The sequence below is a fragment of the Ursus maritimus genome (assembly GCF_017311325.1).
Source record: "Ursus maritimus isolate PB19 chromosome X unlocalized genomic scaffold, ASM1731132v1 scaffold_X1, whole genome shotgun sequence".
Lineage (NCBI taxonomy): Eukaryota > Metazoa > Chordata > Mammalia > Carnivora > Ursidae > Ursus > Ursus maritimus.
The window spans coordinates 93,654,498-93,677,399 of NW_024423319.1; the positions used below are offsets into that span (position 1 = coordinate 93,654,498).

The 22,902-nt window shown below is 36.7% G+C and overlaps 1 protein-coding gene across 1 annotated transcript in view; it reads right to left on the reverse strand.

The window, feature by feature from the left end:
• Positions 1 to 22,902, reverse strand: part of CFAP47 (cilia and flagella associated protein 47) — a 503,621-nt gene that overhangs the window by 149,304 nt on the left and 331,415 nt on the right. The window contains exon 50 of the mRNA XM_040635242.1: positions 4,224 to 4,358. Within this exon, the coding sequence (XP_040491176.1) occupies positions 4,224 to 4,358 (135 nt within the window). The remainder of the gene's footprint in view (positions 1 to 4,223; positions 4,359 to 22,902) is intronic.

Sequence of the window (22,902 nt, forward strand, 5' to 3'; positions counted from 1 at the left end):
GGCGGAGGGAGGGAGAAAGGGAGGAAGGTTGTCAAAAGATACACATTTTCAGTTATAAGAGAAATAAGGACTACAATGTAATTACCACATGATGAGTATAGCTAACATTGCTGAATGATACATAGGACAGGTGCTAAGAGTGCAAATCCTAAGAGTTCTTGATATAAGGAGAAGTTTTTTTTCCTTTCTTTTCCTTTTACTGTGTCTATATGAGAAGATAGATATTAGCAGGATCTATTGTGGTAAAATTTTCACAACATATGTAAAACAAACCATCATGCTGCATACCTTAAACTTACACAGTGATGTATGTCAACTATTTTTCAATAAAAGTGGGAAAAAATTTATGTGCAAGTAATACATATTCAAAATTATTTTAAATAAAATTATAAAACTAAAATATTGAAGTTTCAGTTATTCAAAATAATAGAGATCACATAAGGAACATTCTCACAGAAAAATATGTGTGCATATCTCTGATTATTTTATTCGAACTAACTTCTTAGAATGAAATCATTGGATCGAAGGGGATAAAAAAAATCTTAGAAGTTGTAGGGGTGCTTGGCTGGCTCAGTTAATAGAGCATGTGACTCTTAATGTTGGGGGTGTAAGTTCGAGCCCCACACTGGGCACAGAGATTACTTTAAAATCTAAAAAAAAAGTTTTAAGCATACCGTAAACACTCTCAAATTCCCACTACAATGCATAAGACTGTCTCCTTCAATGTGACCCTCATCAAAACTGGGTGGTACTAATATTTTTCAAATTTTTCGATTTGGAAAGTGTTAAAAAATTTTTATTTAGTTGTTTTCATTTCTTTTTTTTGTCCCAGCTTTGTGGAGCTATAACTATTAAAAATCATATATATTTAGGGTACAACTTGATTTGATATAGTGTGCATTATAAAATAATCACTACAATTAAGCTAATTAACACATCCATCATCTCACATGATTACTGATTTTTGGTGGGGGTGGTGAAGACACTTAAGATCTACCTTCTAAGCAAATCTCAAGTACACCCTACTGTATTATTAACTATAATCATGTTGTACATTAATTAGTTCTCCAAAACTTATTCATTTTACCTAACTGAAACTTTCCTAATTGAAAAGAAATACACTGCTGAGCAATTGCTACAAAAAAGTCCCATGTTATTATAGGAGATGGAAAGGTTAATCCTGTCTGATATAAGTACACTTTGAAGAACTGGGGATACTTGTAATATTATTAGATGCATTTTTCCTAGCTCTTAATCCATCTTACAACCTGTCATCACATCATGCAGATTTTCTTATTAGATATCCCCACGCCTTTTTATTCCATTACATGATACCATAATATTCTGATTTTCTTTCAAACAGTTTTACCTGGCTTTCCTTCATGATTCTTCTGCCTTAGATTTTTTTTTTTTAAAGATTTTATTTGTTTATTCGACAGAGATAGAGACAGCCAGCGAGAGAGGGAACACAAGCAGGGGGAGTGGGAGAGGAAGAAGCAGGCTCATAGCGGAGGAGCCTGATGTGGGGCTCGATCCCACAACGCCGGGATCACGCCCTGAGCCGAAGGCAGACGCTTAACCGCTGTGCCACCCAGGCGCCCCTTCTGCCTTAGATTTTGATGGGGGTTTCACTCCTAGCATAATCCATCTACAACAATCATCTATTCTTCGACCTCGCCTGCATGATTTCAACTAAAGAAACCCTAAACTGATACAACCTCCTTTTTTATTTCACCTGGTCTCAGCTCTAAATATTCAATTGATCCCCGGATATTGCTACATAAATGTCTTCCTGTCACAGCAAAATAAGCAAGCACAAAACTGTGCCAAGAATTATAATCTCCCAGACTTTTTATTTCTTCTTGTTGATAGTTCAACAAATAAATTATTCCATAATATTGCTGTCTCTACATCTGCTTTGTGTGGCCGAGTGGGCTGCATGGGCCTTGAACTGGCAGTAGCCCCTCTGGAGAGTGCACACACTAGATAAAAGCCTGCACAGTCACAAGTTAATGTGAATTTCTGATATGACTCCCCAACCACCCTGGTGTAAGCACTCTTCTCTGGCTCCCAGGGCCTTCCCCTTGGGCAGCCCTTAGATGAGATCCCCGTGATATATACCAAAACTCTACTCTTTTTGGTTTGAATTAACCAATCTGGCCTTAGCCCAGGAACCCCAAAGCATTCTGCCTGAGAATCCTAATTTAGGCATGTGACCAGGTCCTTCTCTTTTTGCACTGTGCCTTGACCTCCCCACGTGGCTCCTTGAGGAGTGAAGTATGCATCCTCCAGGACCTGTGAGTAATAAACTCTATTTCACTTTCCCTTGTGGCCTTTTGTTGAACCTTGACACAACATCTGACACCCCAGGGGTCTACTTAACAAATGTTATTTTAACAATGTCCCAACACTTCTAAAGTAATATCTTAATATTTTTCTATTCACCAAGATACAAATAAACCTTGCTCATTTTTAGAATCAATCCTCTCTTTCCATCTCCTCTTTAAGAGAGTCATCTAGGGGCACCTGGGTGGCTCAGCTGGTTAAGGGTCTGCCTTCCGCTCAGGTTATGATCTCAGGATCCTGGGATTGAGCCCCACATTGGGCTCCCTGCTTAGCAGGGAATCTGTTTCCTCTCCCTCTGCCCCTCCCCTCCCCACTTGTGCTCTCTTTCTCTCTCAAACAAAATCTTAAAAAAAAAAAAATAGAGAGTCATCTAATTCTAGTCTCTGAAATGTTTTCCATCTTTAACTAACGGTATGTTTCTATCCCCATTGCCACCATAAAATACATTCTTCTCTTCACTTCAAAGCCAGTTTGCTATCCCAGTGGCCTGCCTGGCTGGCCCCAATTGCTGTTCCCTTTCCAAACCATTTTGAATAGTAGCTAAATAGTCACTCTTAATCCATGTATTCTGTGATGGTTAATTTTATGTGTCAACTTGGCTACACTGTGATGTCTAGTTGTTTGATGTCTTAGATCTTGCTGTGAAGGGTTTTTTTCCCAGTGGAGTTTGAGTAAAGCAGATTGTCCTGCATAATGCGGGTGTACCTCCTCCAATCAGTTGGAGGCCCTAAGAGCAAATACTGATGTTACCTGAAGAAGAAGCAATTCTTACTCAAGACTGAAAGAGAAACTCTGCCAGAGCTTGCGGCCTGCCTGGCCTGCTTCGGGAATTTGGACCCAAGATTGCAACAGCAACTCCCACCTAATTGTCTGCCTTGCTTGCTTCCCCTACAGATTTTGGACTTGCCAGTCCCTACAATAATGTCAGCCATTTTTTAAAAATTTCAACATCTCCAGGCTCCCGGGTGGCTCAGTCGGTTAAGCATCTGCCTTCAGGTCATGATCCCAGGGTCCTGGGATGGAGGCCCATGTGGGGCTTTCTGCTCAGCAGGGAGCTTGTGTCTCCCTCTCCCTCTGCCTGCGGCTCCCCCTGCTTATGCATGCGAGCTTGTGCTCTCTGTCAAATAAACAAATAAAATCTTAAAAAAAAAATTTTAACATCTCTCTTTGTCTTTCTCTCTCTATATATACATCTATTTACATTCCATTATGGTAGTGTCTGTTGTTCTGAAGAATCCTGACTAAATACAAAGTCATTCAAGAAAGATTTCTTCTTTGATATACCTCATTGTCTCTACAACTTTGCTTCCATTGACCCACTCTTCTCTAATGCCCTGTTACTCACCCATAAGAGAACTCAGTCACCCATTCTCTAGGAAATCCGCCCTGTGCCTTCCAATCCTCCATTATCTCAATTTCCTTTGAATTTCTACTAAAAAGATATGTTGAACAACGTTCAAATAAAGCTTTATAACATAGGAAGGAAAAAAATAGCGCTGACATTGTTCTGCATATGAGGAAGATTGCTATCATCTCCCACACTGAAGAAAAGCATATTACCTTGTTAAAATTAAATACTCATTAACATTTTACCAGAAATTTACTGTAATTTTTTGTTAATAACAAGTATATATAAAGTTTTTTACTTATGAAAGAGCAGACAGCCTTCAAGCTGAAGTATTATAATCTATTAATGTTAAAAGCTGTACAAATCCAGAAAGTAAACTACATAAAGTTAATCCTGAAATAATATAATAAAATTCTTACAGATATATGCAATGCAAATTCGTATATACATTATGAATGTAAAATATTTATTCATTTAAAAGTGAATGATCAAAAAGTGATCATGAAACTCTCCTTAGTCATAAACTTACCTGAGTCTTCCTCATCAGACTTGTGGAGTAGTTCTGATAATGATTTCTGAAAGGAGGGTACTCGACATTGATCTCGATCTGAGTCTTTCTGAGAGTCATCACCTTGTCTGCGCTTAACGGAAAATGAAATTGCACCTAAAACACATAAGTACAAGATGCCAGATTAACCAGGGATTGGTTTTCCAAAATGAAAGGTCAATTTTAGGCACTAAAGATGCTTTAGCTTGAAACTAATAAACTTAATGCCAAACATAAATTCTAGGCCTTAGTATCACATTTAAACCTGATGGTAGAACAGAACAGTTTAATAGAGAGTTCATTAATATTTACTTTAAGTGTAAGAGATAATTGGTTTTTAACTAAAACCAGCAGTGTGATACCTGGGTTCACAACTGGGAATGTCTGTCACCAGCTATGTGCCTTGGTTTGCCCAAATATGAAATGCACGCAACATTGGCAGCAGTCGGTGACACTGGATATTACAAAGTATCCCTGATATTACACTGGTTCCCTCTGGGTCTCTGGGAGTGCTCCCAACAGTTCACCAACTTCGGAATGGGCAGGATTGGCCCCAGAGTGTGGCTGAGAGGGGCTGGAACCAGATCAGACTGCTTCAGGATCTGCAGTCAGATTGAGGTTGGCAGGCTTGACCATAGAACACGGACGGGCATGTCTCCCTCTGGGTCCCTGGGCAGGCAGGACTGCTTCCAGACTGTAGCTGTGAGGGGCTAAAATTGGATTATGGGGCTGCTCCCAGATGTAAGGACAGATCATGGTCAATAGGCCTACTTTGGGGGCATGGACAAGCATGTCTAGCAAGATGACTGTTCCCAGACCATGGCTGAGTGTGGTTGGCCAAGTTACAGCGGCATTTCACGATCTGCAGTTGGACCAAATTGGAGGGCCTGCCTCAGGTGCACAGACAGGTGCATCTTCCCCAAGGTGCTAGGTGGGCAGGAATCATGGCTGAGAGGGAATAAAGCTGGGCCATGAGCCACTCCAGGGTCCACAGATGGGACTAAATTCCATGGGCTTGTTACACAGGGCATGGACAGGTAATGAGTCTTTCCAGCTCCTTCTCATAAAGTGCTGGTGGCAGCACTCAAGCCCGCTGGGACTATAACTGAGTCCACAGGGGGCAGGGCTATTTCTTGATCTGTAGCCAGGACCATGGTTGGCAAGTCCACCACATGGACACAAGCCTGCCTTTTCAAAATGGCTCTCCTCAGTCTTGGATCCCACTGGGTTTCATAATTTCCCACCTGGATCCCACAGCTCCCATAAAGGCACTTTTGCTGTGGGTGGCTCTCAAGTCACTGTTGCTGAATGGGGACAGAAGTGGTGGATCTCCCATACTGCCATCTTGCTGATGTCCTGCCTATCTTACCATTTTTAATTTCTTTATTTTGAAATATCATAAAGTCACTTACGTTTCAGGTTAAATTTCATATCCTATTATAAACATGGCTTTCTCATTTTACACAGGTGCTTACAAACACATTATAAAAAGGCAGGGTACATAGTGGAAAGAACACAGGCTTTGAACAGAAACTGAATTCGAACATTTGTTCTGCCACTACTAATTTAGCCTTAAACATGTTATTTACCTCATTTCTAAAATGGTGCTAGCTGTTTTGAAGATTAAATGACTGTAGTTTATGCTTATGTAGGACTTACTATATGACAGACATTGTTCTAGGCGATTTATATATATTAATACATTATATATTTAACTTTATGAGGAACCTCCATACTGTTTTCCACAGTAGCTGCAACAGTTTACATTCCCATCAACAGTGCCCGAGGGTTCCTTTTTCTCCACATCCTCACCAACACTTGTTGCTTCTTGCGTTTTGATTTAAGCACTCTGACCGGTATGAGGTGACATTGATTGTGGTTTTGATTTGCATTTCCCTGATGATGAGTGAGGGTGAGTATCTTTTCATGTGTCTGTTGACCAACTGAATGTCTTCTTTGGAGAAATATCTGTTCATGTCTTCTGCCCATTTTTCAAATGGGTTATTTATTTTTGGGGTATTGATTATTATTAGTTCTTTATATATTTTGGATACTAACCTATTATTGGATATGTCATTATTGTTTTTGGTACAATTGTAAATTGGATTGTTTTCTTAATTTCTCTTTCTGCTGCTTCATTATTAGTATATAGAAATGCAACACATTTCTCTATGTTGATTTAGTATCTTGTGACTTTACTGATTTCATTTATTAGTTCTAGTAGTTTTTTGGTAGTCTTTAGGGTTTTCTATATAGAGTACCATGTCACCTGCAAACAGTGAGAGTTTTAGTTCATCTTTACCACTTTGGATGCCTTTTATTTCTTTATGTTGTCTGATTGCTGTGGCCAGGACTTCTGGTACTATGTTGAATAAAAGTAGTGAGTGTAGATATCCTTGTGTTTTTCCTGACCTTAGCGTAAAAGCTCTCAGTTTTTTACCATCGATATGATGTATTATTTCCATTTTAAAGAAGGGAAACTGACACAAGAAGTTCAGTAACTTGCCCAAGGTCAATCAACTATCTACCACAATACTATCATGCAGAACAGTTTCACTGCCCTAAAAATCCCCTGTATCCCATTCATTCATCCCTTCCTCCCAACTTCTAAAGAACTGGCAATCACTGATCTTTTACCTCTTCCAGAATGTCATATAGTTGGAATCATACAGCATGTGGTCTTTTCAGATTGACTTCTTTCACTTAGCAATATACATTTAAGCTTCCTTCACATTTTTTTTGTGGCTTGATAGGCCATTTTTAAATCTTTTTAAAAAAAGATTTATTTATTTCAGAGAGAGAGAGAGAGGTGGGGGGCAGAGGGAGAGGAAAAGAATCTAAAGCAGACTCTGTGCTGAGCATAGAGCCCAATGTGGGGCTTGATCCCATGACCCTGAGACCTGAGCTGAAATCAACAGTTGGACACTTAACAAAATGCACAACTCAGGCACCCCAGGCCATTTGTTTTTATCACTGAAAAATATCCCACTGTATGGCTATACCATTGTTTATCCATTCACCTATTAGAGGACATCATAATTGCCTCCACATTTTGGCAACTACGAATGAAGCTGTTATAAACATTCATGAGCAGATTTTTGGATGGACATACATTTTCAATTCATTTGGGTAAATATGAAGACGTATGATTGCTATATCATGTTATGAGTATGTTTAGTTTTATCAGATACTGCCAAACTATCTTTCAAAATGGCTGTGGTATTCTACCATTTCGCATTCCCACCATCAGTGAATGAAAGTTCCTATTGTTCCACATCTTTGTCAGCACTTGGTGTTGTCAGGGCTTTTGAATTTAGCCATCCTAACTGGCAGGTAGTGGTATCTTGTTTTAAGTTTCAGTTCCCTAGAGACGTGATGTTGAACTTCTTTTTATACACTTATTTGCTATCAGAATATTTTCTTTGGTGAGGTGTCTCTTCAGATCTTTTGGCAATTTTTAGAATTGGGTTGTTTTCCAATTGTTGAGTTTAAGATTTTCCTTTTTTTAAAAGTTTTTATTTAAATTCCAGTTAGTTAGCATACAGTGTAATATAAGTTTCAGGTGTACAATATAGTGATTCAACACTTCCATACAACACCTGCTGCTTACCATACCCAGTGCCCGCCTTAATCCCATTACGTATTTAACCCACTCTCCTGCGCACCCCCCGGCCCCCCCGGTAACCACCAGTTTATTCTCTATAGTTAAGGAGTCTGTTTCTTGGTTTGTCTCATTCTCTCTCATTTTTCCCCTTTGCTTATTTGTTTTGTTTCTTAAATTCCACATATGAGTGAAATCATATGGCATTTTTCTTTCCCTAACTGACTTAATACTCTAGTTCCAACCATGTCATTGCAAATGGCAAGATTTCATTTTTTTTAAGCCTGAGTAATATTCCATTGCATATATATACAACATCTTCCTTATCCATTCATCAGCTGGTGGACACTTGGGCCATTTCCATAATTTGGCTATTGTAGATAATGCTGCTATAAACATCAGGGTGCATGTATCCCTCTGAATTAGTATTTTAAGATTTTTAAAATATATTTTGGATACCATTCATGTATTAGATGTCCAAAAAGTTTGTAAGAGACAGGTAAGGACACTATATATTGATAAAGATTCAATTCACTAAAACAGAAACAAAAACTCTTAAGCTCATACACACAGAGACTAGACTGGTGGTTGCCAGAGGTGGAGGGTGTAATGTGCAGCATGGCAATTATAGTTGATAATACTGAATTACATATTTAAAAGTTGCTAAGAGAGTAGATCCTAATGTTTCATCACAAGAAATAAGAATTTTTAATCATGTATAGTGATAGATGTTAACTAGACTTACACGACGATTACTTTGCAATATACACAAATATCAAATAAAAAACTCAATTCAGCAAGATTATATAAAAATTACAGATATTCACAACTAAAAACAGAGGCCAACAATATTTGAAACAAAAATTGACAGAACTGGAACAAGAAATATACAAGCCTACAATAAGAGCTGGAAACATCAATACCTCACTTTCATTAATGGACAGAACAACTAGAGAGAAGACCAATAAAGAAACAGAGAATGTGAACACCATTATAAAACCACTAGACCTAATTGGATTATATAGAACATTCCACCCAACAACAGAATACACATTCTTCTTAAATCAACATGGAACACAGTCCAGGACAGATCACACATGAGGCCACAAAGCGTATCATAATAAATTTAAAAAGATTTAAATCATACAAAGCATCTTTTCTCATCACAATGGAATGAAAGTACAAATCAATAATGGGAAAAAAAGTGGAAATTCACAAATTTGGAGACTAAACAACAAACACTTACCCAATATTTCAAAGAAGAAATCACAATGGATTGTCTCCCTCTCTCATTTCTTCCCATTCAGTTTTCCCTCCCTTCCCCTGTGGTCCTCTGTGCTATTCCTTATGTTCCACATATGAGTAAAATCAGAGAGGGAGACAAACCAAGAGAGACTCTAGAATCCGGTAACTGGGTGATGGGTATTAAGGAGAGCACGTGTGGTGATGAGCACTGGGCGTTATACCCAACTAATGAATCGCTGAACACTACATCAAAAATTAATGATGTATTATATTTTGGCTAATTGAACATAATAAAAAAAAAGATCGTGTGGCCCTACAAAGCCTAAAGTATATACTGTTTTACTCTTTATAGAAAAGTTTGGAAAAACAAAAAAGGAAATCACAATGGAAATTAGACAGTATCAGACGATTGAAAAGGAAAATACAGTATACAAAACTGATGTTATGCAGTGACAGCAGCACTAAGAGGGCAATTCATAGTAGCAAAAGCATACATTAAAAAGCATAATCTAAAATCAACAACCTGTGGTGCCTGGGTGGCTCTGTAGGTTAGGCATCTGACTCTTGATTTCAGTTCAGGTCTTGATCCCAGGGTTATGAGTTCAAGCCCCACAAAACCTTGAAATAAATAATAAAACCAACCACCTCACTGCACACATATAGAACTAGAAAAAGAAGAGCAAACTAAACCCAAAACTAACAGAAGAAAGGAAATAATAAAGATCAGACTGGAGGTAAATAAAACAGAGAAGAGAAAAACATTAGAGAAACAAAAATATTGGCCCTTTGAAAAGGTCAACATAATTGGCAGACCTTTAAAGTAATTAAGAAAAAAGGAATGAAGAGTAAAATTAATAAAATCAGAAATAAAGTGGGGGACATTACATTGTTTTCACCAAAATAAAATGCATTATAAGAGCATACTATGAACAATTATATGCCCTCCAAATTGGGTAACTTAGATAAAATGGCCAATAGAAATACACAATCTACTAAAACTGCTCATGAATACGAGATAAGCTGAACAGACATAAAACTAGTAAGGAGATTGAATCAGTAATCAAAATGCTTCCTACAAAGAAAAGCCCAGGATAAGATGGCTCCACTGCTGAATTCCATCAAATATTTAAAGTAGAATTAATATTTTTTTTTCTCAACCACTTAAACATTGAAGAGGAAGGGAAATGTCCTAACTCATTCTAGGAGGCCAGCAATGTCCTGATACAAAAGCAGACAAAGACAGGACAAGAAAAGAAAATGGAAATCCAATATCCCTGATGAACACTGATATAAAACTTTTCAACAAAATACTAGCAAATCAAATTCAGTAGCATATTAAAAGATTGTATACCATGGTCAAGTGGGATTCATTCCAAGAATGAATGAGCAGATGAATAAATGAAGGGTGGCTCAATATACACAAATCAATCAGTGTAATATACCACATTAACAGAATGAAAAAAAATAACCCACTATCATCTCGATTGATGGAAAAAAAGTATTTGGCAAAATTGAACATTCTTTCATGACAAAAGTAAATTAGTGATAGAACTTCTTCAAATAGCCACATATGAAAACCATAGCTAATATTATATTGAGTGGTAAAAGACTAAAATCTTTTCCTCTAAGATCAGAAACAAGAGAAGGATGTCTGGTTTAGCCACCCTATTCAACGTAATACTAGAATTTCTAGCCAGAGCAATTATACAAGAAAAAGTAGTACAGGTATCCAAATTGGAAAGGAAGAAGTAAAATTATGTTTGCGGATTACACAATCTCATACAGAGAAAACCTTAATGACTGCACACAGAAAAAATGTTAGACCTAATAAATGCATTCAGTAAATACACAAGATACAAAATCAACAAACAAAAGCAGTTAAATTTCTATACGCCAGTAGTGAACAATTTGAAAAGGAAACTTTTAAGAAAAACAATCCAGTTAGATAAAACCATTATTTGGATAAACCTACATTATGTTAAACAATATGTTTGCACTGCATAATAAGGAAACCTAATCAATATTTCAAATACTATGAAATACTCTCAAGAATTAAAAGCACACATTCTCCATTCCTTCTCAGTCTATTTATATACTCAGCATATTTTTTCTTCCTCCAACATACCCATATAAACATTATTACAGTTTTATTGTCCCTTGACAAAAAGAAATTGAACAATCATTTGTAGAACAAATCAAAAGCCCTACATGAGTATAACAAGACCATATGTTATATACCAGTATGAGAAATTAAGTATTTATCTAAAAAATTAGAAATAAATGAAGAGAATGATAGAATTATATAGGTCTATTTAGTAGCTTATGTTTTAAATGAAAGAATACTTTAAAACAATGTATCTCAGAATTATGCCACGAATTTATACTCAATTTTTTCCCAGTAAAAAGCCTTTCTCATGGCAATTTAATTTTATTTCTAAACAATTACATTTTTTAAATTGCATCTTTATTTTTGGTTATGAATTAGCTACAGAAGACACAAGCAGTCAAATTCTTATGCGCTTATTACAAAGAGTAACATTAGACCCAACAACTGACTACTGGCAATGAACCTTTGAATCAAATGCAGTAAATAATGATTATGAAAGTATGTGATTCAAAAGATGATAAATATTTTTCCACACTATGTACGTGTGATTACTTTGCTTCCTATATTCCTCTGTTTGGGCTAAGGCCAACCAATTCAAAGGGGAACAAAGGTAAATAAAAGGTTGTTTGTTGGTACTTCAGTTTATCAGAGTGATAGAAAACTACAAGACTGTTTTGGAAAAACTCCGGGTATAACAGAAATAATAGTGGTGTACAAAGCAACTCAAAGATACAGCATCACTGACTTAATGGAGGCTTTCAGTTTGTCTGAAATGAGTGCTACTAAAAAAAATCTAATAGGAATTGTAATTACAGCTATTATATTTTCAATAGCTCAAGCTTTTATTTTGACAAATGGATTTTTTCTCTGCTAAACAGTCTACATGTTTGATTTTTTCAAAATGCATTTCTACCAGTAAATACAAACATTTTCTAGTATATAGTTTGTTTTCCATTAGGCATTATTTTTCTCTAATTTTATACTTTCTCGTAAAATGTCAATATCAGACTCAAGTTTAAAGCCTGAGCAATACAATTTCATATCAATGGTTAATCTTTTGAAAATAATGTAAAACCATTTACCGAATGCTTATTCTGTGTTAGGCATACGCTGAATGCCTCCCATTTGTTACTATTGAACCCCTTTAAAAAAACATAAAAGTTAATTCCCCATTAGACTCATTTTAAAGCTGAGCACCCTGGGCTGTACAGAAGGTTGGGTAACTCACTCCAGGTCACGTAGTTAGTAAGTGACAAAGGCATATACATTTACCTGACATGGAATGTGGAAAATGGTGCATTATGTTTAAATATCACCAAATATACCATAGAATACAAGGGCTTTTAACTGGAAAAATAGCAAAATAACACATACTTACAAAAGATTTATTTTAACCTAAAGTAATAGGTTTCAGATACTGCTCACTGATTAAACTATTTCACCCCTTAGAAAACTTCCCAAAGCAAGTGTCCATGGCAACAGTTAAACCTAGCAAGGTCTTTGCCCTTTTGCACTTGGTCCCCCCACAGCCATCCTGCTCCTTCCATTGGCTTCATGCTTCACCACTCCCTATCGCTAATGAGGAATATTGTGGTTAAGGAAAATTTCTGTATGGCTGGGCTTTTTATCACCTTGTGAATTTCTTGGAGGTACATTAATTCTGTCAAGAAGTGTTTTCATAAATATCTGCTCTATGCACACTATACTACACAGGATTGAATGAATTTTAATTGTTTTGTTTCTCTAATACACTACCCGAAAAAATCAGTAGCAAGACTAAAGACAAAAGCCAAAGGCAATCTCTGCTAACCCTCTTCCTTCTTCACTGTCTTCATCATTTTCGTACTTCATTTTAACCACATTTCTAACTCATTTTCTTTTGTTTTATTTTCCCGCTTTAGGGGACCAAAAGGCAAGGTGGAAAAACAAAATTTGGTGGCTAATGAAAGAAACCCACTACTGTGGCCACATCTGCTTTTATTTTGTGTATAATATACCTCTTGTCTTGTATTCCTTTTAAACTCTTGATTTTTATGATAAAACGTACAGTAGTAGTCTAGCACCCAACTGTAGTCCTTTAGGCTCCATTTGCTTGTGGTATTACACTATTTGTTCTTTCTATAACACATTTTTGAAATGTGTACAACAGAAGACACTATAGACAACAGGAAAAGATTAATAGAATCTACAGGACTCAGATTTCTATCGTGGAGGATGACTGGTTATGTTTTAGCTTAGGAAGAACCTACGCTTTCATTACTTGAACGATATGTTAAAGCAGAGCTAATCTAGGTTGCAATTAAAACCACAGGTTTCTTCCTGATTCATATAAGAAAAGAGTGATACATTGCATTTCATCAAAATCAACAATTTGTATAATCTTTCACAATTTATACATATATCAAATTATCACACTGTGCATCTTAAATATACACAAGTTTTATTTGTCAATAACGCTGGAAAAAAACCTTCTGCTACTCAATAGACACTATTAAGAAAATTAAAACGAAAACCAAAGACTGAGAGAAAAAATTATAAAGCATGTATCTGAAAAAAAAAACGTAACCAGAATATATTTTAAAAACACACTAAAAATTCAGCAATAAGAAAACAAACAACCAAATGTAGCGGTAGGGACGGGCAAAAGATTTGAAAAAGCATTTCCGAAGAAGACAGAGGGATGACAAAGAAGCACGAGAAACGATGCTCAACATTACTCAATATAGAAATGTAGATTAAAACCACACCGTAATTGTACTACACGTAGGTTAAAACGAATAAAATTGAAATAGTGAACCGTTCGGTCAAGGATATAGAGAAACTGGAACTTCTATGCAGTGCAGGTGGGAATGGAAAAAGGAACAATCTTTTTGAGAAACTGTTGGCAGGTATTTCATGAAACATTATAGATTCAACTACCATATTATCCAGCCATCCCACATATAAGTGATTTACCCAAGAAGAATGAAAATACACGCCTATGCAAAGATTTATATATGAATGCTCCTGTCAGCTTTACTTGTAATTACCAAAAAATGGAAAATCCCAAATGCCCATCAACAGGTAAATAGATGAACAAATTTTAGTACATCCGTTCCATGGATACTACTACAATAAAAGGAATAAACTATTGATACGTTCACTGCGTGGATGGAACTTAAAATAGTTCTGTTGCATAAAAGAAAACAACCCCTCAAAAGGGTGTACACTGTACGATTTCATTTATATGCAGTACTACCAAATGCACGGGAAGTGACAAAAAAACAGATGAATGCCTGCCTAGGACAAGGGTGGTTTGTGGTATGAAGGGAGGGCAAGGCAAAGGATTAAAAATGGACACAAGGAAACTTTTTGGGGTGATATATATTCATTATCTGATTTGTGACAATGGATTCACGGTTGTATGACTGTGTTAAAACTTCTCAAATTGTATACTTAAAAGATGCATAGCTTAGTGTATGACAATTATACCACAATAAAACTGTTTAAAAAGCACACTTGGTATTTCAGATACTATACTCACCACTGCTGAGCAGGATAACAACAGGATTTGACAACTGTCACCCCAAATTGAATGTAATATATAAGCAGGATGTGTAAGTGAAGTTCACATCCAATTACGGGTATCTTTCCAGCAGCAGATAATATCATGTATGAGATAATAAACGCAGGATAATTAATAAAGCATATTAAATTCTTCATTATAAATCTATCTCTCATTTATCTATTACTTCTATTCACTCACCTCTCTCAGTTCCACAAATTTATGTATGTTTCACTGATATCAAGTGCAACTGTTTGCTCATTTGTTTGGATTCACAGCACTGTGAAGGCGGCTTCTTAAGCCACCATGTAAAGCCTTCATTTATTATGTTTTTTTTTTTTTTAAGATTTTATTTGACAGAAAGAGAGAGTGAGAGAGAGAACACAAGCAGGGGGAGCAGGAGAGGGAGAAGCAAGTTCCCCGCTGAGCAGGGAGCCCTATGTGGGGTTCGATCCCAGGACCCTGAGATCATAACCTGAGCCGGAGGCAGACACTTAACCGACTGAGCCACCCAGGCGCCCCTATTTTGTTACTTTTACTTTAAACTTATTTCTATGAGTAATTTCCGCATGAAAAATCAATTTTAGTATTAAAAAGCATCCTTAGGCTCCATCTGAGCAATAAAATGGGGGAGATTGTTTTTCATGGAAATGTTGAGTGTTAAGAGGCAAATGTTCACAAGTATTTGTAAAATTTGGCATTCCATGTTAAGAAAAATGCCAAAAAAAGTTTTAGTTTCAGTATCTTTCTTTCTTTCTTTTTTTTAAGGGTGGGCGGGGCCGAGGAAGAGAGAGAAAGAACCTTAAGCGGGCTCCATACCCAGCACAGAGCCCAACACAGGGCTTAATCTCAAGACCCTGAGATCATGACCTGAACTGTAATCAAGAGTCAGACGCTTAATGGACTGAGCCACCCAGGTGCCCCTAGTTTCAGGATTTCTGAATAATCTTCTAATCCTACTAATCTCAACTGGTTATGCTTAATTCCTCACATATTAGGAAAGCATCTTTGAAGGGTGACTAGAATTTAAAATTTTTCATAAAAAATGTATGAATAAATTATAACAAATCCATGTATCTGAGATTCTTAAGCAAAAGTCTTTTTTTTAAAAAAATTTTATTCATTTATTTGAGAGAGAGAGAGAGAGAGAGGGAGAGCACTAGATGGGGGAGGGTCAGAGGGAGAACAGGACTCCCGCTGAACAGGGAGCCCAATGTGGGCCTGGGATCATGACCTGACCAAAAGGCAGACACTTACTCAACTGAGCCACCGAGGCATCTCTAGAATACTTATGTTGATTTTGGGGATGGGGTAGGAAGAAGTTTAGTGCTCACAAGCCCTGAAGGGTAATACCACACAGACCGCGAAGCTGTCATGAAACATCAGAGCGCAGGCGGCACAGGAAAGGAGAGATGGTAAAAGCCAAGAGGAGAGCCCAAAGGAGCATGAGAGGATCCAAGCAACCCCAATTCACTCCCTCCACAATGCCCCAAGGCCCTGCTTTTGCAAAACATTTCTTTCACCTAAAAAAGCAAGAAAAAAATGCTTTATAGCAACCAACACTTGTTTTGAAGACCAGTGGAATCCAATTGGTATTTAGGCCTCAAGAACTATGCCCCAGTCCACAATAGTGATGGGAACAAGACAGTAAGATCCAAATTTGGTTTCAGCCAAGTTTCTGGCATTTTCATTGAGACAAACCAGGGCAGAGTGGGGATTAACGAAGTTGCAAAGCCCCCTGTAAATCTATATCGTATTAGGGAAATTTAAAAAATGGGAGTTAGTACATTACGTAAGCGTGCTACACATTATTTGAGCACCTACTAGATGAGCACTTTCCATATATTCTGATTTAATGCCCATGATCTCCCTGGAAGATTAAACACTAATAATATTTTACATGTAAGAAACCTGACATTCAGTGAGGTCAAGGTCACACAACCAGAGAATGATATAATTGGAGGCTGAAGTCATGTTTGACTTCTAAATGTATTCCTTTGCAACACAATAACAGTAAAATAGGAACCAGCAAAGTTAAAGATACGCAATTTTACCATTGCAATGTGGTGGCTAGCATGAATGCAAGGCCCAAGCTTTCAATGAAAAATGCAAATTTAAATAGCACTACTTTTGCTCAGCATCACACTCTGAAAATACATGTGACAGGCAGTGCTTCTTATCACATACAATATTAGAAATCAAGCTTTGAACTTCATGTGTATTTTAAAGATGGCAACTGGTAGTATACATCTTTCTGGACAGTGTATAGTTTCAGAGAGCAGCAGAATGCTAAATATAAATGCTATCTTGTTTAAACAGAGGCCTAACATAAGAACTTTATTGTGCACGCAGCAAACATTTTGTTTTGACACTGAACAGAAGTTTATGGGAAAAAAATTTAAAGTCTTCAGCAAAGCTGACTAAAAGCTTGTTTGCAATTGTTTGGACGCGGCTTTCTTGTGCCAGTGTCATAACAGATTTCATTCTAGTGTAAGAACTTCCGAACTGCAAATTTGCAGAAATGAATCTTAGCTGTAATTTACAATTGTGTTGAACTGAATGAACACAATCACTTTTCAGCAAGTAAAAGACCACTTTCAGCTGCTATTGAAAAAATACAAGGTAATTGTTGGCTACATCACAATTGATCATTGCTACCTATTTTCTGGAGCTACCATATTATCTAGGGTCAATGGATAATAAGAGAGAATTTCAGAACACTATCATGAATGTTCAGGGTAGGAGCTAAATTTACTAAAATGACTAAAAACCACCTTAAACATGAATTCTCAATATTTGGTTTTGTAATGTAGAATAAATGGCTAAAGCACCCTGGTGAGGGCATTGAACCATGTCCATGGAACGTTCTGTACCATCTAAAGCCTTGATAGTGTAAGTAAATGGTATATGAAGATATTCTTTAATTTTTTTCATTTTTATTTTTTTACCTGAGATACAATGGACATATAACATTGCATTAGTTTCAGGTGTAAAAATATTCTTGTTGTTTAGTGTTTCGAGATCATTTTAGGCCAACATGCTGTGATCACCATATTAAATTATTTCAGCCCAATTTTTGCTCATACATTTAAATGATTTATAATTCAATAGATGATTCTTGTCACTGCCTTTCTCTTTTGTACTTCTGTCAACTCTTTGGACAAATGTAAGATATTCAACTACTAGAGTACACCCTACCCCTTTCTTTGGTCACAGATAAATGTCATTAATGATTGTAAGAATTTCTAAAGATTTCCTTGGAGATGAAAGTATGTTTGTGGCTAAAAAGTCAGAGTTCATATGAGATAATTATCAAATCTTATACTTAGGCTAATAAAATCAACTGTACTAATTAGCAATTAGATAAAAGTTGTTTAAAAATATTTAGGGGGGGCGCCTGGGTAGCACAGTCAGTTAAGCATACAACTCTTGATTTTGGCTCAGGTCATGAACTCAGGATCCTGAGATCAAGCCCCCCATCCGGCTCTGTGTCCACGCTCAGCTAGGAGTCTGCTTGGATTCTATCCCTCTCCCTCTGCCCATCCCTCCAGTCATGCTCTCTCTCCCCCGCTCTCTCTCAAATAAATAAATAAACAAAATCTTTAAGGAATACATTTAGGGATGGTCTTTTCTACAATATGTTGGAAGAGACGTTCAGAAAATCCTCTTTCGACTATGGACTATGAGAAACAAACTGAGGGCTACAGAGGGGAGGGGGGTGGGGGAATGGGATAGACCGGTGATGGGTAGTAAGGAGGGCACATATTGCATGGTGCACTGGGTGTTATACACAACTAATGAATCATCGAGCCTTACATCGAAAACCGGGGATGTACTGTATGGTGACTAACATAATATAATAAAAAATCATTATTAAAAAAAAAAAAAGAAAATCCTCTTTCAACTGAAAATGTTAAGTTAAACACGCATATAAGCTAAGAAAGCAGAGATCCACTGTATTGAGTCATCACTGGAAATGACACTTGTTCTGGGATATGGGCTACTCTGTGCTGGCCTGGAGTCTTGGATCTTGGGGTCATAAATGTGAATCAGGGAACAAAACTGTCAGCTAAAGAGCCCACACTTACATGGTCTGGAGTCTAGATTTCACATTATATTTTTGGACTACCAGGCCCCAAATTAATTATTTAGCTTCTCAGGTCTTCATCTCTCATGACAGAAAGGGAACCAAGCGGTATCCCTACAAGTTTGAATAGTCTCGTCTTTGTTATTAAATTTGCTTTTTAAAGTCATATTGCAATCCTGATATTCACAGGCTGGAGGGCACTGATCTGATCACTATGATATCCTCAAAAGGAACTCAGAACAGTTATGCCAGAGACACCTGTGCTCTATGTAGATTATTAAGGAACAACTGGTGTCAATTATTAGAAAAAAGTGATATGTACATTATATAAAATTGTACAAACTTAATCTTACATGTACAAGTTCATTTTCTTACGCTATGTAAGAAATCAGTTGCTCTATGTTGTAAACATGTATGATTATAGTCATCTCTAAATCATATTCATGACATATGTTATTGCAGTCAAAATAAATTTAAGGATTATTGTTACTAAAGTACATGCTTAGACCTAAAGCCTTATCATCTTCACCTAAACATTAGTCTTGTATAGAAACTCACGTTTCTACCTAAGACAACTGGAAATTTAGTTGCCTATTTCACTACTAGAAATAAGCAACAGATTATTACTACCTCTCTCTATATTTTGCTACATACTAATCCTATAATAATGGACAGTAATATTAGCTTTACGCATTCTAATATTGATCCAGACCAGCAAGGTCACTATCTGGTTATTAGGGAGAGAATTAAGCCATCATGTCTTAATGCATTCAGTCATTAATACAGGATCTCTGTCATGCCTTCATATACAGTATTTTTATTTGCTTGGTTTTGTCTGTCTCTGTCTATTTTCCTCTAAGGTCACATGTTTTCATATTTAGGTTGACTGATTCAATATTTTTCCATGTTTCTGAGAATAGCTGACAAAAAACCACAATTTTCAAATCGAGATAAAATGGGCTTTCCCTCTTTAAAAAAAAAGATTTCTTATTTATTTGAGAGAGACAGAGCACAGGAGCAGGGGAGGAGCAGAGGAAAGAGAAGAGGGAGAGGGACAAGCAGACTCCCTGCTGAGTGGGGAGCCCGACTTGGGGCTCAATCCCACAACCCTGAGATCATGACCTGAGCCAAAATCAAGAGTCAGTTACTTAACTGACTGAGCCACCCAGGTGCCCCCAAACTTTCCCTCTTTAATAAATCTATCCTCCCGATCACTTCTTTTTAATTTTCAAATTTAATTTTTAATGATTTTTTTTTAGTTTTTGTCAGTTTTTTATATTAAGATTTTATTTTAATTCCAGTACAGTTAACATTCCGTGTTCTATTAGTTGCAGGTGTATGATATAGTGATTCAACAATTCTATATATTACTCAGGGCTCATCATGATAAGTGTGCTCTTTAATCCCCATCAGCTATTTCCCCATCCACCACACCCGCCTCCCTTCTTATAAGCATTAGTCTGTTCACTATAGTTAAGAGTCTGTTTCTCGGTTTGCCTCTCTTACTTTTTTGTCCCCTTTGCTCGTTTGTTTTGTCCTTTAAATTTCACATATGAGTGAAATCATATGGTATTTGTCTTTCTCTAATTTATTTCACTTCGCATCATAGTCTTTAGCCCCATCCATGTCATTGCAAATGGTAATGTTTCATTCTTTTTTATGCCTGAATAATATATATATATATATAAACATATATACGCATGCAACTTCTTTATCCATTCACTTGGGCTGCTTCCTAATTTGGCTATTGTAAATAAACATAAGGGTACATGTGTCCCTTTGAATTAATGTTTTTCTGTTCTTGGGGTAAACACCCAGTAGTGCCATTACTGGATCATAGGGCAGGTCTGTTTTTAACTTCTTGAGGAAGCTCCATACTGTTTTCCTCACTGGCTGCACCAGTTTGTGTTCCCACATCCTCAGCGACACTCGCTGCTTCTTGTGTTTTTGATTTTAGGCATTCTGACAGGTATGAGGTAATACGGATTGTGGTTTTGATTTGCATTTCATTGATGATGAGTGAGGTAAGTATCTTTTCATGTGTCTGTTGGCCATTTGGATGTCTTCTATGGAGAAATATCTGTTCAGGTCTTCTGTCCATTTTTCAATTGGATTATTTATTTTTTGGGGTATTGACTATTATTAGTTCTTTATATATTTTGGATACTCACCCTTTACTGGCTATATTCTTTGCAAATATCTTTTCCCATTCCATAGGGTGCCTTTTAGTTTTGTTGATTGCTTTCTTTGCTGTGCAGAAACTTTTTATTTTGATGTAGTCCTAATGGTTTACTTTTGCTTTTATATTCCTTGCCTCAGGAGACATATCTAGAAAAATGTTGCTATGGCTGATATTAGAGAAATTACTGCCTGTGCTCTTTTCTAGAATTGTTATGGCTTCAGGTCTCGCTTTTAGGTATTTGATCCATCGTGAATTTATTTTCGTGTATGGTGTAAGGAAGTGTCTAGTTTCACTCATTTGCATGTAACTGTCCAGTTTTCCCAGCACCATTTGTAGAGGAGATTGTCTTTTTGCCATTGCATATTTTTGCCTCCTTTCAGAAGATTAATTGACCATATAATTGCAGCTTTATTTCTGGGTTTTCTATTCTGTTCTATTAATCTATGTGTCTACCTTTGTTTCAGTACCATACTGTTTTAATTACTACAGTTCATGGGCTGCCTGGGTGGCTCAGTTGGTTAAGCATCTGACTCTTGATGTCAGCTCAGGTCTTGATCTCAGGGTTGTGAGTTCAAGCCCTGCACTGGGCTCCACGCTGGGTGTGGGGCCAACTTAAAAAAAAATTATTACAGCTTTGTAGTATAACTTGAAGTCTGGTATTGTGAAACCTCCAATTTTGTCTTTCTCTTTCAAGATGGGCCTTTTTTGGTTCCATACGAATTTTAGGATTGTTTTAGTTCTAGGAAAAATGCTGTTGGTATTTGGATACGAATTTCATTAAATGTGTGGAATGCTTTGGGTAACAATAGACATTTTAACAATATTTGTTCTTCCAAAATCCACGAGCATGGAATGTCTTTTCACTTCTCTGTGTCATCTTCAATTTCTTTCATCAGAGTTTTATAGTTGTCAGAGTATAGTTTTTACACCTCTTTGGTTAAGTTTATTCCTAGGTACTTTACTATTTTCAGTGTAATTGTTAATGGGATTGCTTTTTTAATTTCTCTTTCTGCTGCTTCATTATTAGTTTATAGAAATGCAACAGATTTCTGTATGTTGATCTTGTATCCCGCAACTTTAACGAATTCATTTATCAGTTCTAGAAGTTTTTTGGTAGAGTGCTTCAGGTTCTCTACATTGAGTATCATGCCATCTGTGAGTAGTGAAAGTTTTACTTCTTCCTTATTGACTGGATGCCTTTTATTTCTTTTTGTTGTCTGATTGCTGTGGCTAGGAATTCTAGTACTGTGTTGAATAAAAGTGGTGCGTAGACATCCTTGTCTTGTTCCTGACCTTAGTGAAAAATCTCAGTTTTTCCCAATTAAGTATGATGTTATCTGTTAGCTGTGAGTTTTTCATATAAGGCCTTTATTATGTTGAGGTATGTTCCCTCTAAACCTACTTTGCTGAGGGTTTTTATCATGAATGGATATTGTACATTGTCAGTGCTTTTTTTGCATCAATTGAAATGATCATATGGTTTTTATCCTTTCTCTTCCTGATGTGATAGATGAAGGTGATTGATTTATGGATACTGAACCATACTTGCATCCAAGGAATAAATCCCACCTGATTATGGTGAATGTTTTTAATTTTTAATAAAAAATTTTATTTAAATTCAATTAGCCAAGGTATAGTACATCATTAGTTTTTGCTAAAATGTTCAGTGATTCATTAGTTGAATATAATACCCAGTGCTCATCATATCACATGCCCTCCTTAATGCCCATCACCCAGTTATCCCATCCCCCCAAACACCTCCCTTTCCCAACACTCAGTTTGTTTCACAGAGTCAAGAGTCTCATATGGTTTGTTTCCCTCAATGATTTCTTCCCATTCAGTTTTCCCTCCTTTCCCCTATTGTCCTCTGCACTATTCCTTATGTTCCACATATG